Below are 16052 nucleotides of genomic sequence, written 5' to 3'. Positions count from 1 at the left end.
CAAAACAGTACAAAGGGAACTCCACAAGCAGGGTACTTCTTGACGAACTGCAATTCCAAAGCCACACATCAGTGATCAAAATGCCACTAAGAGGAGAGTGTGGTGCCGAAGTCATAAAACCTGGGCTATGGAGCAATGGAAGACTGTCATTTGGTCGGATGAGTCCACCTCCACACTGTTTCTGGAGAACACCATCCCAAGCTTACGATTCAGATTGTTTGCTGCCAAGAGTGAAATATGGCGGGGGTTCGATCATGGTATGGGCGGTATGGGCAGCCATATCATGGTAGTCTGTCGGACCCAACATTACCCTGCAAGGTCACGTTACTGCCAACGACTATGTGACCATTTTGGGCGACCAGGTCCATCCCATGGTGCAAAATTTGTTCCCCAATAGTGATGCCATTTACCGAGACGACAATGCCCGTGTTCACATAGCTCACATCATCCAGGACTGGTTTTCTGAGAACAAAGATGAAGTGTCACGTCTGCCATGGCCTCCACAGTCGCCAGATATCAATATTATTGAGCCTTTGTGGTCTGTTTTGGAGAGCAATCTGTGTGCGCACTATCCACCTCCATCATTGTTAACAGAACTTGCCAATGTTTTGCTGGAAGAATGGTACAAGATTCCCTTACAAATCATACAGGACCTCTATTTATCCATTCCAAGGAGACTGCAAGCAGTTCTGCAGGCCAGAGGTTTTCCTACACCATATTAGTCACGGTAATGTGTTTTCTGTTGAGTTTTTCTATATTTTTGTACATTTAACAGCACAGTGACATACCACATTTAGGTTGCTTTCCCTGTTAATATACCTAGCCGTCATTCTGAATACGCACAGAGGTTAGTCTGCTTTGTATTCCGTGATTAGGGGATCTATGTTTTCGGAATATTCTGTACGTTCAGCAGTTTATGCAATAATTACTAAATACTAAATAATTAGACAGTTTCCATAAAGTAAAATTATAGCATACCACAAAAATACATCTTACACAAGTCCACTAACTTGTTATCTGTTTAAATAAGTACCAGCACATGATCTTCGTGATTCTGCACGTGTATGTGTGTGTCTGTTTCAGTCTGTTTCTTTCTGTAAAGCTGCTATCTATGAGTAAATATAACTATATGGCGAAATTGAACATTCAGTGCCATCTATTATGGGCATGCCATGAGAAGTCCATTGAAATGGTCAATAGGGTTTCAGGGGGGGATCAAACGTGTGGCCTTCCGGCGTCTAGTATAGTGCCTCAACAAACTATGCTATCACGTGCTCCACATAGTTACGTACCAAATGGAAAATTGCAACAACCCATACAATACCAGATTTGTGTGTATTGTGTTAATTGCCTCTGTGTGAAATAAATCACCCATTAATAAAACTTAACTAATTACTACTCTTAGTTACTGTCAGATTGATAATGTTTTTTATTATTATATCTCTGCCTGTGATTATGCAAATAATGTGTCTGTTTACAGTGGGTTTCTATTAAAATGAACACTAGTGCTGAGAATTTGGTGCCCTGGTATCTCTCAATTTTATCCTAATCCCACATATATTAAATCTGTTGATTTTTTTATATTGTAGTGCTTCTGGTTTACGGTGGAGTTTGGTCTATGCAGACAAGATGGACAACTCAAAGCATTTGGAGCAGGTCTGCTGTCTTCATTTGGCGAGCTACAATATAGTTTGAGTGGCAAACCTGAATTAAAACCATTTGAGCCTTTCAAAACAGCAGTTCAGAAGTATCCCATCACTGAATACCAGCCTATATACTTCGTAGCTGAAAGCTTTGAAGATGCCAAAGAGAAGATGATGTAAGGATATTACTAGCTTCTTTTTGACATGAAAACTATTACAAACACTCTAGTAGTAGAGCCCACAGGGGTCAACCAATAACCAATTGGAGTTAATAACAGTTAATACACTCCAAAGATTGTTGTGGGTAAAAGTAAGGAAGCTTAAACATGTTAGTGTAATTATGCTAGGGTTACTTAATTCCTCATGGAGCTGAGCCCTTCTGGAGGAGCCACCAATTCTGCAGCTACTCAAGAATTTCCCAGCATCTTATGGAACCTGAAGGTTCATTACCATGTTCGCAAAAACCCTCCACTGGTCCCTATCCTGAGCCAGATCTCTCCAATCCATACCATCCCATCCTATCTCTCTAAGATCCATTCTAATATTGTCCACCCACCTACGCCTTGGTCTTCCCTGTGGTCTCTTTCCTTCTGGCTTTCCCACCAATATCCTATATGCATTCCTCATCTCCCCCATTCATGCTACATGACCTGCCCACCTCATCCTCCTTGACTTGATCATTCTAATTATACTTGGAGAAGAGTACAAGTTTTGAAGCTCCTCATTATGCAGTTTTCTCCAACCTCCTGTCACTTCATCTCTCTTCAGTCCAAATATTCTCCTCAACACCCTGTTCTCAAACACTCTCAGTCTATCTTCCTCCCTTAATGTCAGAGACCAATGTTAGGGTTAGTAACTCTAAATAAAGCCTAGATTCAGAAGTGGCCTAAATGTAAAGTTGTTTCGCTTGAAGATTCAACACCACTTACACCCAGAGATCTCGCGTCTGTGTCTAGTGATAAGACTTGCATGACATAATGAGTCCAACAGAGAACATGCCTTTCCTTTTTACTTCAGAACAGAAATAATAAGCTTCTGAAATATACATCTTTTAGCCAGACATTGAAGGAAACATCTCTGAACATCTCATTTAATACCTAAGGACCAACTTTATCTGATGCAACTCACAGAATAGGCAGGTACCTTTATCTGAAATTGGCAATGGTGACAGCTTCCACAATTTTGTGCATCCTCTTTGCCAGTAGTCAGTAACGAATGAAAGTCTGCCCATAGCAAAATTCATAATTCTTCCTTAATATATTATTTCACTAAGTCCATAAACCTTGTAAGCACAACAAATGTTATGACACAGAACAGAAATATACTAGTACGGAAAATAGTTCTCATTGACATGAAAGGTGTACATGTTAAACTACACACATATTTAATACTGCCACCAGATGGAGGTTCTTGTCATTTTACTCCTGAGGAAAGAGCTCCTAGTATCTATTGGATACATCTGTGGGCCTCAGAACTAGTCTTCACTGCAGCAAGAGTAATGATTCATTGCCTGCAAGGAACTGAATCCTGGTCATCAAACCCTTAGTTAGTGACTTTAATGATAGAACTATCCAAACCCTTAGTAATTAATGCAGGAATTAAGAAACATGTGAACAAAATAATATATATAAACATATCTTGTTTTCAGAAAATACGCCCATACAATCCCTCGTCACTTTGGAGTCCGCTACAATCCTTACACTCAGAGCATCGAGCTACTAGATTCTAAGCCTCAGATTGAAGGACTGGTGGACAATATACACCAAGAAATGCAGATCCTGCTTGATGCTCTACGCAAGCTGTGACAATCTTACCTGTGAAACATGATTAACTGTGTGCATGAAGAATTCATAAGTACAACATAAATTAATTTTGAACAAAGTTACAAATATATTCTCTTACATTTTGTCACAATATATAGCTGCATCAGGGTATGATGATTCATATTGCAGCATAATTGCCTGTCAAATTAAATTAAAAAACTTTTCATGTAAGTCATACATCTGTAAGATACTACAGCAGTACATTCCAACACCTTGAAGATATATTATAAATCACTAGTCAAAAGTTGTCATCAGTTTTTCACAAGAACACTGTAAAGTGCATCTACAGTTGTTGTATTTGTTTATCTAATTGCATCATGCATAACAAAGATGCAAAAAATTTAAATTTCAACAGCAAATGTTTTCACCATAATGAGATGCATTAATTGTCATGTGAATGAAGAAGGGTACATCATACTAATATTTTTTTCCTTTAATTTTGAAGAACCCTGATATGGGATGGTAAGTTGTTTAGTGGGAAACCTCTTAACTGAAAGAGTGCATGACAAAAAATACTTACACAATTGCTCCTAGAGATATTTATGTTTAATACTGTTTTGTATACTCTTTGTAAATATATACCACATCTACTTTCATGTTTGCAATGAATGGCTACTGAAATGGACAAACTCTATGAACTCTACAGTACCTTATTCAATGTTAATGATGACTTCAGATTGTTGTCTTCTGGGGTGTGACACCATGCAATCTTATAGGTGGACGTTTCAGAGGAACTTCTGCCCCCATTTTAGGAATATAAAGCATTTTGAGGCTCCTCCCAAATGTCAGTACCCACCAACAAGATTGCGTGGTGTCACAACATCTGAGACCACAATCTGAATATTCACCACTGCAGAAACCTCAAATCCTACACCAGTGACACCTTGTGTTGTAGTTAATCTTCAATATAGATGTTTTCTCTAAGAAAAATAATTTAATTACTGCAGAAACTGGATTTGTGTCCTGATGTACTTGGAGGTTTGTTGTTGTGACCAGTGTCTGCATCAACTTCTCATTTCTCTCATGTGTGCTACATTCCCACTCATCTTACAGTCCCTGAACACAATTATTTCTCCCTTATCGAATTATCCCATTATGAAATAATTTATCGGATACCATTAGAAATAAGCAAAATGATCTTTCCTGCCTTATGAAAGAAATTTCAGAGTGTTCTTTTAGAAAAATAAGGCCAGCAGGGAATTAAAATTGAGGCACCCTTATTGAGACATAGTTTAAACTTTCAAAGCATGGTGATTACTACAGGACAGTCTTAATAGTCTGAGGTGAATGGGACCAAGGTCGTCTCAAACTATAAAAAGAATCTGAACAATACAGAATATATTACTCCCCTCCAAATAAAGACAATTTATGACCTGTATGATTTTATTCATAGTGCTTCCTGCCTATTTAACATGAAAAAAATATGCTTTTTTGCTTATAAAATTGTGATTGCTTCTTTGCTGCAAAGTCATGACATCTTAAGGAGTTAGACACTGTAAGCAACAGAAAAGTGACTGAGAGTTATATGCATCACCTCAAATTAAATGGATTCTCGAACAGGGACTTTAACTATGAAGACACTAATATATATGCACAGTACACCTTAAAAAAATCTCTGCAGGTTGTTCAGAGTATATTTACAAATTTTCTGTGAGGTAGAAACTGATTTTTTTTTTAATATTTAGATGTACTGCAGGGTCACACAGTAGCATAGTTGGTTGAAGCACTATGCTACACGCTGGAAGGTCATGGGATCGAATCCCGATGAGGTCATTGGATTTTTTTCAATTTACCTAATCCTTCAAGCCGCACTATTGCCCTGCGGTCGACTCAGCCTCTAACAGAAATGAGTACTAGGAATATTCTTGGGGGTAAAGGGCAGCCGGCGCGTAGGACTGACAACCTTACCGCCATCTATGAACCGATTGTCTAGAAAATGTGGGAACCTCAACATCTCACAACCCTATGGGCCTCCAAGGCCTCTACTTCAGGCATAAAGACATTCAATGCTCAATTAGTGGAAAGTACAGAAATAAGCTCCTGTGTGCTACTTCAAGTAACTATAACATCGGTGGCCACGCCATAGCTCAAGTGGTTAGTAGCTGGCTTCCCACCACGGCGGCCCGGGTTCGATCCCGGGTCTGGTCAAGTGGGATTTGTGGTGGACAAAGTGGAACAGGGGCAGGTTATCTCCGAGTATTTTGGTTTCCCCTGCCAATCTTCATTCCACCAATTGCTCCACAATCACCCTCACCTATCATCTGGGGCTGGTACAATAGGCCAGAAGTGGCCACAGTACAAGGGACTTAGTCCCACCCCACTAGCATTAAAAAAACCATAACATCAAATAAATTCTCAACAACTATATATAACATATTTATGCAATGCAAGAATGTCAAGCTGCAAAGCATTTCAAGAGAAAGAAACTGAAAGGGCATCATAAAGAAATGAATAGTAAGCACATGTGACAAAACAGGATATATTCACAAGAATGTTACAGAACACAAAGTTTTAACATCCTAGTCTTTTGTACACAGCAAACTTTTCCATCAGGATACTTCTGTTACAAAAATAATCCACTAAATTTCTATTGCCTCTCATAAACCATGTAATATCTTTCATCCAGTACAATACAGGTTATTAGTAATGAAGTACACACTTTTAAAATTTTGCTTTGCACCCATTAACATACCTAGAAGCTACATCAATGGAAACTGCAACACAAACATTTGAACATGACTCAAGAAGAATCAGCTTGACTGGTAAAACTGCCAACATTCAGGTGATAAAGAACTTGTTTGAAATTGTCCTGTTTTATTGATGAAAAGCTTCATAAATACACTGTTTCATCAGTATCAGTTGGTAAGAATGGGTTACCACATCTTTCAAATCTCAGATGAAGTTCACAAGAGTTAAGATCTTGAAATGCTGGGAGTCATGTTTTATGGTTTTCATAATCAATTCATCTTCTAGAAGTGCCTTGCAAAGTGTCTTCTTAAACTAAATCGCCTTCCAACACAGAATAACAATTCCAGTTTCTGTTTCAGTTGATACTAATATGGAAGAAAATTAATTTACTAAAAATAAATTTTTAAAAGTGTATGCTTAATCTATAGTAACTCTGTATAAACTGCCAACATTTTTCACACAACACACTGTAACCATATACATTATGGACAACTTCCATAGTTAAAAAGTAATTTGTACTTTTGTAATTATGAGCCTGTCCACAAGAATACAATGCTGTGATCTACTACGTACTGTTTTCAAGTTCATTGTGTGACTAGTAGAGAGTTTATGTTGAAACACGATTACTTTAATGATACACCCACAACACAATTCCAGAGTCATTTTCTCATTTGCAAAATCTTTGTAAATACCTGTATATATTTTTCCAAGCACTCCTTACTATAAAGAAGGAATAAATTGAAATATTTTGGTCCCTCACTACCCACCAGACATAATGTGCATGTGGAGAAATGTGAACAAATTCTCTCTCCTTCTCCTTACCTTATCTTACATAATACTCTATGCACAGTCAGAGGGTCAGTAATTTCGTTGCAAACAATAGTAAAGTAAATTCATTTGTTCATTATAAACAGTGGAAGTGGAACATGGTTCTTCCTTCAAGTAAAATGACTCTTAGTAAAGAGCAGTGAATTAAACACCATAATACAGGAGTGTGATGAAGACAAAAATATTTGCTGTTTAACATTCTTCAACTGCAGTTCTTTCTGCAACATTTTCAGTCCATATCAGTGTTTCTGAAGGGACAATCTGCATGATCAGGAAAGAAAGCAAAATAACTAGGGCTACTAGCTAAACCAATGAGAGGTAATGAAAGGAAAACATCCACCCTAAAAGCTTCACTGGATAAATTATATTGAACTGGGCTCAGCAACATTATTCATTAATCCTTCACAGTGAAGAAGTACCTACACTGAGGAAAATCCATTTCACAGCAATGAATGAAATTATTTTCAAAGGACATAAACATTATGAAAAATTATAAATTATTTGTGCTTTCTATTCAAGGAATGTAACAACATATGTGCTGATGGAAAGAAATAATACTGAAGCTTGCATAACTAGACACCTTAAGACAATGGGAGAAACAGAATGATACACTCCCAAAACAGTCACATATTTCAAAGAACTATAGATCACCCTCAAAAAGCACTACATAGGTACGGGTAAAGCGATAATGTATTTGGCATAAGGAAAGATGACAGCCCTGGCCAAGAAATCATAACTGTCAGATGGTGGTAAAAGTACCTACACACAGAACTCCTTCAGTGTTCAAGGTAAAGTCAAAGACTGAAAAGAGAAAGAGAAAGAAAAGAGAAAGGCTTATACCACATTTACCACCAAACAGATTGATTGCTATGAATATCACACCATACCACAACAAGGTAGGTTACCTATACAAGCTTCAAGAAAAACTGACATCCAGAACTGATTCACAGACATTACTGAAACTATGGACAAATGTCTCAACAAAAACTATTAAAACAGGTAAAACTTCACTGACCTCAACCAAGTGATTAAGTGTATAAGACATAATGCAACTGCAATTTAAGTCCTGGTGAGTACACATGGAATACTGTTAAGGGAAGGGTGGCAGACACTATAAAATCTGTGACATTATAAGCATGAAGACACGTGAGATCATGTGCAACAACTGCAAAAATACTGGAGAAGTGATATGGAGAAAGTGTCAGTTGGGATATACAAGTGAAATGAAAACAGCAGCTATGCTAGCAGTGAGGATGACAGGATATCTGGCACACACATATGAAGTTAAGCAAAGAGATAAGGTGAAACCATGCTTTTATGCAGAACTGCTTACTTTCAATGATAACTTTATTTTCAGGATTGTTTTATAAGCTTTATATGCCTTTGTATCTCTTTACAGTTTGCAGATGAACCCTCCCTACCTTCACTGCCCCTTCAAACTATCCCAGGCCACTGTCAATGCCATTCTTTCCCCTTACTAGCTGCAGAGTTATGTTGGTTAGGTAATAAATGTCCAAGTGGTAGACATGAAATCAGCTGTGGCACAGTGAAACAGTAATATTATTGGACAAAGGCTAATAATGAGAGAGAGAACTCATACAAGACAGGAACAGTATCAGATATGTCAGCGGGATCAGCTAAAGGACTAAAGATTGTTTCAGCTGTAGAGGTTATATGGTGTCAAATGGGAAGGCGATCATGAATTACAAATTAGGAAGGATGTCGAGAGAAGTACTCATGGCTGATTTTAAAGCATCATCCCACGAACTGCCTGGAGAATTTGAGGAAACACAGAAATCTGACAGGTGGGGCAGCTGTCTTCTGAATAAAGAATCAGACCTGGGTCCCCATGAATACAAAGGAAGAAATGGTTCTTGGATCTTTACGTGTTACATCCTGTTGTGTGTCATTCAAAATAACATATTTGTAACCACCAACATAACAATTCAAGTAAAAGTAATAACAAAGGTTATTTACATTAATCTATAAATGAATGACACATGTAAATGTAAACAACCCTATATTTGACACTGTTCTAAAAATGTACTCACCAAGAAAAATTAATACCATCAATTAACCACGCCCCTTCCATTACCTCTTACTACCAACAACCCTACCCACCTCCTACCCTCCCCCCATCCACCTTTCATCCCATACGACCCACCCAACACAATGATCACAGTACCAAATGTAAGATAACTTTGACAGAGTCTCAACAACCAAATACAGAACAAGATGTGAGCTGCACTACATATCATAAAGTGGTAAGTACAAATTAGAAGAAAAATTTATAAAACAACAGAGTTATACACAACTAATGCAGTCATATTAGTGTTACAGAACAATGTGATCATACACATCATCATAGGTTGAGATACACGGTTTGTCCGGAAAGTAATGCAATTTGTTTTTTCCTGCTGCTGCTCCTCCTGGTCGCAGTGCGTTGAGACTGGTTGGAAAAGGGGGATGGGACTCTTAGTTTCACAACGCTTCCAAGCTCGGTCTGCTCTGAGCTCTGGGAGCGTCAGGATCGCTGTTTCCGTGACCCTCCTGTTAGTGCCTGTGTCATGACACGCAATGGAGAAAACTATTGAACAAAGTTATGCGATCAAATTCTGTGCTAAACTGAACAAAAGCCTCACCAACACCGACCAAATGATTCAGGAAGCCTACAGGGTCTCTGCTCCCTCCTATTCTCAAGTCTCCAAGTGGTTGAAGTTGTTTAAAAATGGCCGGGAAGAGGTGGATGATGACCCCCGCTCTGGATGGCCATCAACCAGCAAAAGTGACAAAAATGTGTCTCGTGTTCATGATCTTTTAAATACCGATCGTCGAATGAGTGTTCGGATGATAGCAGAGACTCTCAGTATTCCGAAAACCACTGTGCACGACATCGTTGCAGACAATTTGCCCATGTGGAAATGCTCCCAGCCACACTGCTCTGCGCATCCGGGAGTTTCTGGCCAAGCACACCTTGGCAAGGTTGCCCCAGCCCTCCTACAGTCCTGATCTGGCTCCAGCAGACTTCTTTTTGCTCCCGAGGATCAAGACCGCCCTGGAAGAAACCCGTTTTGGAACCATTGAAGCGATCCACACCGCCATGACAAAAGCTCTAAACGAGGTCCCAGTCGACGCCTTCCAGGATGCGTATCGTGCATGGAAAAGTCGCTGGCAAAAGTGTGTGGATGCCCAAGGGGAGTACTTTGAAGAATTTTAAACGTTTGTAACGATATCTTGAATACATTTTTTTATGAACTTAACTGCATTACTTTCCAGACAAACCCTGTATACTCTCTGATATGGTATAAATAATGAGGCAGCAGGTACAAACGTGAGTTGCAAGAGACCCATAACATCATAACTTGGCCCCCAACTATATCATACCCACAATACCAAAGAAGAATCAAGACAGGGATAGACAGTGTACCAACAGAATGGTCAAACAGGCATTTATAAACATTTTGAACTATTTATTCATAAACACATAACTTAACAATTTAATACAAACCCATACAGAATAGGGTGTAGTATTAAAATTCTTTTAATTTTAATCTTAATGAATTTTAAATTAATTTTAAACTAACTTCAATTTAATTTAATACAATTTTATACCAACATGGTTTAAAACCAAGGAATAAACAAACCAGAGGTTCACTACTAAGCTATAATCACATAATCATATGGTCAAATATGATGAAAAATATGGATCCATATTGAAAAAAATATTCAGCATCTAAGTACACACAGATGCACCTGATGATGACCCAATAGGGGTCAAAACATAATGTGATTAACATTAATGTAAATAACCTTTGTTATTACTTTGCCTGAGTTGTTAGGTTGACAGATACAAATATACTGTCTTGTGGTTCTTGGGTTATATGATGTTTTTAGAACGGTACAGGTTATACGGCACTGAATGTCAGAATGAATGTAAATGATTAATTGAGAAGGCTGTGCAAGAAAGCAGTCATAGCCTACATCAAGGTGTTATTCTAGCAGCTTGGAAAGGCTGAGGAAAACCACAAAATTTCTCAATCAAGATAACCCACCTCCAAGGCAAGAACAGAATACAAGACTTAGCTAAAATAACAGGAGTGCCAACAACTCAACTATGACATTCAGTACAGTTACAAAGGATTGGTTAAGTTCTGCAGGTACAGACCAGTACTTCTCCACACATGACAGCACACAGTGGGGCCGGGTCACCACAATTCAGCCTGTAATCATGCAGACAATCCAAGCTGTGTAGAGTCTAGACTACCGGTCTATACAGACCCATATCAATAAAGTTGACTGCAGTGGTACAGCAAATTCAATGTCACATCCCCCCCTCAAAGGAAAAGATGTTGCAGGGGGGAAGACTAACTGACTACTTCATCACTGGTTGTGCTGTACTGTTGAATTTGGAGAAGTGAACAACAGCTGGGCTTGCTGCTGTGATAGCTGGAAGGGAATCACTTCCTCAGTTGCAGCATGCGCTTGAAGGTTAACCTAAAAATAAACACATCTGAATGACCAAAAAGTCAATATGTTAACTTACATTTTCGTATGATGAATGGCATGAAAGTAAGTTCATAAGACATATACCTTGAGATGATTCACTGTATCCTCAATATGGATAATACAATGTCATTGTATGACTCAAGAACTATTCTCTTACATAGCCCCCATGAAGACTGAGACACTTATGATATTGTAGGGTGAAATTTTCTGTCTCCTGCCCGTTCAAGTTAGTGCCTTATTATTTCAACCACCGTTTCCACTTCTGCTTGCATACTGTCATCCTTGTAAACAGGCAAAGCAACATCTGGAGAATCACTGATTTAAAATCAGTGACAGTGTGGGAAAAGCATTAAAATGTTAACTGAAATAACAGGACAAGGAATACAGACTGATATCATAAATCTCTCATTTTTTATGTTCACTATGTGGAAAAATACTTCATTTCCTATGCTCAAGGCTGTTGCCACTATCTCTAATTTCTTATTATCTACACTCACATCAAATGTTGTAACCTATATCCATTTTCATTCTGGTTTGGTTCAACTTCAATTCTGATATCTCTGTTCTCATATTATATTTAGATGAGAAATATCTGAACTATTACAACACCACAGTACCTACAAGAAGTCGATGAGTAATACAATGGACATTCACTGTTAACAATTTGAAACTTACAGAAATCTGATGCATGCCAGAAGACAACAAAGTGATACTGCATACTGGTGCTTGATGTATTATCTAATTTGTACTAAAAGAACAAACCTCTTTACCTGGTGTGGTTGTACCATAACAGACGTCGTTTGGACAAGAGGACGAGAGGCAACACTGGTAACCGCCAGAGAAGAATGTTCATGTAATGATATATCCGATGACACAGTTGGGACAGGCAGACAAACAGGTGTCCCTGATTGTGTCTGATACTGCTGATGTGTGGATCCGAGCGTAGATGTAGTGCTGCTAATGACTGGCCCTGCAGCTGCTGTATAAGGCAAGGTCACATTGAGATGTATGGGTGACAACAGCCCGTACCGAGCCATCAAAAGCTGCTCTGACACTCGCTGCAGTTCCTCCTGCTGCTGCACTATCAGCCGCTGTAATTCTTCGTGTTTTCTCTGCAGCTGCTCCTGGATTTGGCTTTGTGCTGTCGTCATTACAAGGGGCTGATGAACAAGCTACAGCATGAGGCAGACAAAGTAATTACAGGTGTGTTCAGAAATCCACTCAGTACTTCAAGTACACTGTCTGTTCATATGAATAACTCTGCTCTGGAGAAATAGATTTTCCTTAAATTGGTATCTGGACTCTTCGTTAACTTTATGAACCTAAATACCAGGAATATTCTTGGAATGTTCTTGGGGGTAAAGGGTGGCCGCTGAGTAAGGCTGACAACCTTGCCGCCATCTATGAGTCAAATGTCTAGAAAATGTGGGAACCTCGACATCTCACAACCTTATGGGCCTCCATGGCCTGTTACAGGGATACTTTTACCCCCCCCTTTTTTTTTTGCTTCTGCCCCAAATTTTATCCATAGGATTTTGGTGGAAAAAATAATACCGCAAGTGAAGAATGCCATCTTCTGGGATGTGGCAATGGCTGGTTTACCAAGGTAATGAAACACATCAAGGAGAGAGAAAAGAGCGGGTAGGAAACCTAAAGAGAGAGACTGTAAGGAAAAAGAAGTAACTGGACACTTTTCATCCACCAGCCTGTATATATGAAAACAATGCTAGGAGAAGACGAGGAAAAACTGACGTAAGCTTTCTCATGAGCTGAACCACTCTAGCATCAATATCAATGGATGCTGATGATAACAATGATCAAGTAAGGTAAAATATATTTCAGTAATACAGTAGAGGAAGTGAAGCCCATTTGCCATATAAAGGACCCACAGCAAAACAACTTTCAGAAACAGGCTGATTAATCCCAATGCCTTAAATCAAAATACTGTATTAGTACAAATACAAGAGTCAAACCTCAGAGGGAGGTGGTAGAGATGCTACAACAGTGCCTGGAAAGCCTGCAGCTGCAAGGATGGGCTGAACAGGAACTGGTACTGCCACATACTCCTGCTGTGGCTTCAGGAATTTTGTAGTAGTAGGTGGTGTCACCTGCTGTGGCTGAGCCATCGTCAGTTCTGGCTTATTAAGGACAGGTGCAACCACATTAGTTCTTGAGCGCTGAAAGAATACATTGTTTTATAAGACAGGAGATATAAGAACAGAATTCACTTTAAGCACCAAGGACCTTGAAGACCATACATTTCATGCGATAAAAAAAAGTAGTTGGTTGGGGCGCTATGCTACAAGCCGGAAGGTCACGGATTCAAGTCTTGATGAGGTCACTGGATTTTTTCAATTGATCTAATCCTTCCAGCAGCACTATGGCCCTGGGGTCGACTCAGCCTCTAACAGAAGTGAGTACCAGGAATATTCTTGGAATGTTCTTGGGGGTAAAGGGCAGCCAGCATGTAGGGCTGACAACCTTGCTGCTATCTACAAGCTGATTGTCCAGAAAATGTAGGAACCTCAACATCTCACAACCCTATGGGCCTCCAGAGCCTATTACAGGGATACCTTCAGGTAATAACTTACTTACTTACTTACTTACTTACTCATGGAGCTGAGCCCTTCTGGAGGAGCCACCAATTCTGCAGCTACTCAAGAATGTCCCAGCATTTTATGGAACCTGAAGGTTCATTACCATGTTCACAAGAGCCCTTCACTGTCCCTATCCTGAGCCAGATCAATCCAATCAATACCATCCCATCCTATCTCTCTAAGATCCATTTTAATATTGTCCACCCACCTGCAACTTGGTCTTCCCAGTAGTCTCTTTCTTTCTGGCTTTCCCACCAATATCCTATATGCATTCCTCATCTCCCCCATTCATGCTACATGTCCTGCCCAACTTATCCTCCTTGACTTGATAATTCTAATTATACTTGGAGAAGAGTAGTACAAGTTATGAAGTTCAGGTGATAACTAACCATAAATAATATGTACCAACAAATTTTCTATTAAAATGTCAACAAAAAATTATTAGGAGGTATAATGAATACATGCATCACAAAATTCTCAACCGAAGACAAATTCAAGATAGACAAATAGGCATGGCAGTGGTTGCTTGAAGTCCTTTATTACTTCCTTTGGATTCTGACCACTGTTACTTTTGGCTCAAGTGGAATGTTGCAATCTCAGCAATACTGAATTTTGCAAATTCTGATGTATGACTTGCAAAGGTTTTAAAGCAGCAAATAAAGATGATTAAATTCATTGTTTTGAGCAACTAATCATTTGAGTCCCACTGCTATATAACAACTCTTTAGCAGTTCTATCTCCCAAAACCCAAAATCCCTTTCGTAAAATCCTGTACTTCCCTGTAAGGATACAAGCAAACATCAGAAGTTCATGGGCCTGAACAAGAGAACACTGAAGGTAATTTATAAAACAACAAACAAATCAGCAAAAATTTGGAAGTGTCTGATCCAAGAACTGTCTTCCTACTACAAATGTTTTGCAGAGATCTAGGTGTAGAAAATTTGAGGTAACACATCTGTACACACACACACACACACACATAAATATGAATAAGGCTACGCATATTAATATTAGAGATGTTAGAGCAAGGGTAGCCAAATTTTTCAGAGGTCATTAAATTATTATTAAATAACATGATGCAACAAACATAATTCAAGGACCTCTAGCATAACAGGCCACCTATCACACCATGAGTGTTACTCACAGTACTGCGTTGTGTGAATTCAGAATGGCGAGAGCTTGGAGAATCTGCAGACATGGATGTAGAATCTGACCCAGCACCACGATGAACTGAGGGTCGTGTCCGCGCTTTCAACCCATTTCCACCTTGTGGAGAATGTACTTCTGCTAACCTTGATGGCTTACCAGCTGTTCAAATTCAAAGACATATCAGAGACTTTATAAATAACATAGACAATTCTAAAGACTGAGCCCTAATATTGAAAACAGTGTGTTATAATCATTATTAAGAACATGAAGGCCTTACTGCATAAAATCATACTGCATTAAGTTTTGTGTTTCCTTTTTCAGAATCAAAGGGAGGACTTTAAAATGTGGCAACAACGTACTAATACTCTTAGCACAATTAACCGCAACACTCTACCACCCAAATAACCAATATATAAATAAAGTATATTAAACTAAATTAACATAACTATGGCTACTATTCTGGACTTGTTCACCATCTAAATTTCTTTTAGAAAAACATTTTGGAAACTACTTTCCTTTCTGTCACCAAGAGTAAAGGAGGGCATGGTTTTTGAAAGAAACTCAGGGTTTGTTTCAGAAAATATTTGGATAAAATTGCCAGCAAAAATTAGTAACAAAACCACATAAGAACAAAACTGAAAAGCCCTATAGGTAAGGTTAAAATTCTACAGGGGATTTTAGTTTTCTTTTCTTATGGTTTTGTCATTCTTACTGGCATTGTTCTTTGATGAACATAATAAATTTTGAAAAAACATTTGCTATGTTATTTCATCAAAAAAAATTAGAGTTCCATTAAGACCACAAATAAATTTTAAAAC

The 16052-nt window shown here is 38.7% G+C and overlaps 2 protein-coding genes across 6 annotated transcripts in view; one reads left to right on the top strand and one right to left on the bottom strand.

Annotated features, from left to right (window-relative positions):
- Positions 1–4109, top strand: part of LOC111867894 (protein henna) — a 35058-nt gene extending 30949 nt beyond the window's left edge. For all 3 annotated transcript variants that reach the window (XM_023858108.2, XM_023858107.2, XM_023858109.1), the window contains exons 7-8: positions 1590–1819; positions 3292–4109. In XM_023858108.2, coding sequence (XP_023713876.1) covers positions 1590–1819; positions 3292–3448 — 387 coding nt within the window. In that variant the 3' untranslated portion in view covers positions 3449–4109. The remainder of the gene's footprint in view (positions 1–1589; positions 1820–3291) is intronic.
- A 1820-nt stretch (positions 4110–5929) lies between these two features.
- The window catches only part of LOC111867892 (circadian locomoter output cycles protein kaput), a 34308-nt gene continuing 24185 nt past the window's right edge, over positions 5930–16052 (bottom strand). For all 3 annotated transcript variants that reach the window (XM_023858103.2, XM_023858105.2, XM_023858104.2), the window contains 4 exons: positions 15230–15393; positions 13462–13665; positions 12259–12660; positions 5930–11476 (listed from right to left, as the gene is read on the bottom strand). In XM_023858103.2, coding sequence (XP_023713871.1) covers positions 11363–11476; positions 12259–12660; positions 13462–13665; positions 15230–15393 — 884 coding nt within the window. In that variant the 3' untranslated portion in view covers positions 5930–11362. The remainder of the gene's footprint in view (positions 11477–12258; positions 12661–13461; positions 13666–15229; positions 15394–16052) is intronic.

This window comes from Cryptotermes secundus, unplaced genomic scaffold (genome assembly GCF_002891405.2).
Source record: "Cryptotermes secundus unplaced genomic scaffold, Csec_1.0 scaffold111, whole genome shotgun sequence".
In the NCBI taxonomy this organism is placed as follows: Eukaryota; Metazoa; Arthropoda; class Insecta; order Blattodea; family Kalotermitidae; genus Cryptotermes; species Cryptotermes secundus.
The sequence above is the reverse complement of the archived record's forward strand: the minus strand, read 5'-3'. Positions and strand labels throughout refer to the sequence as shown.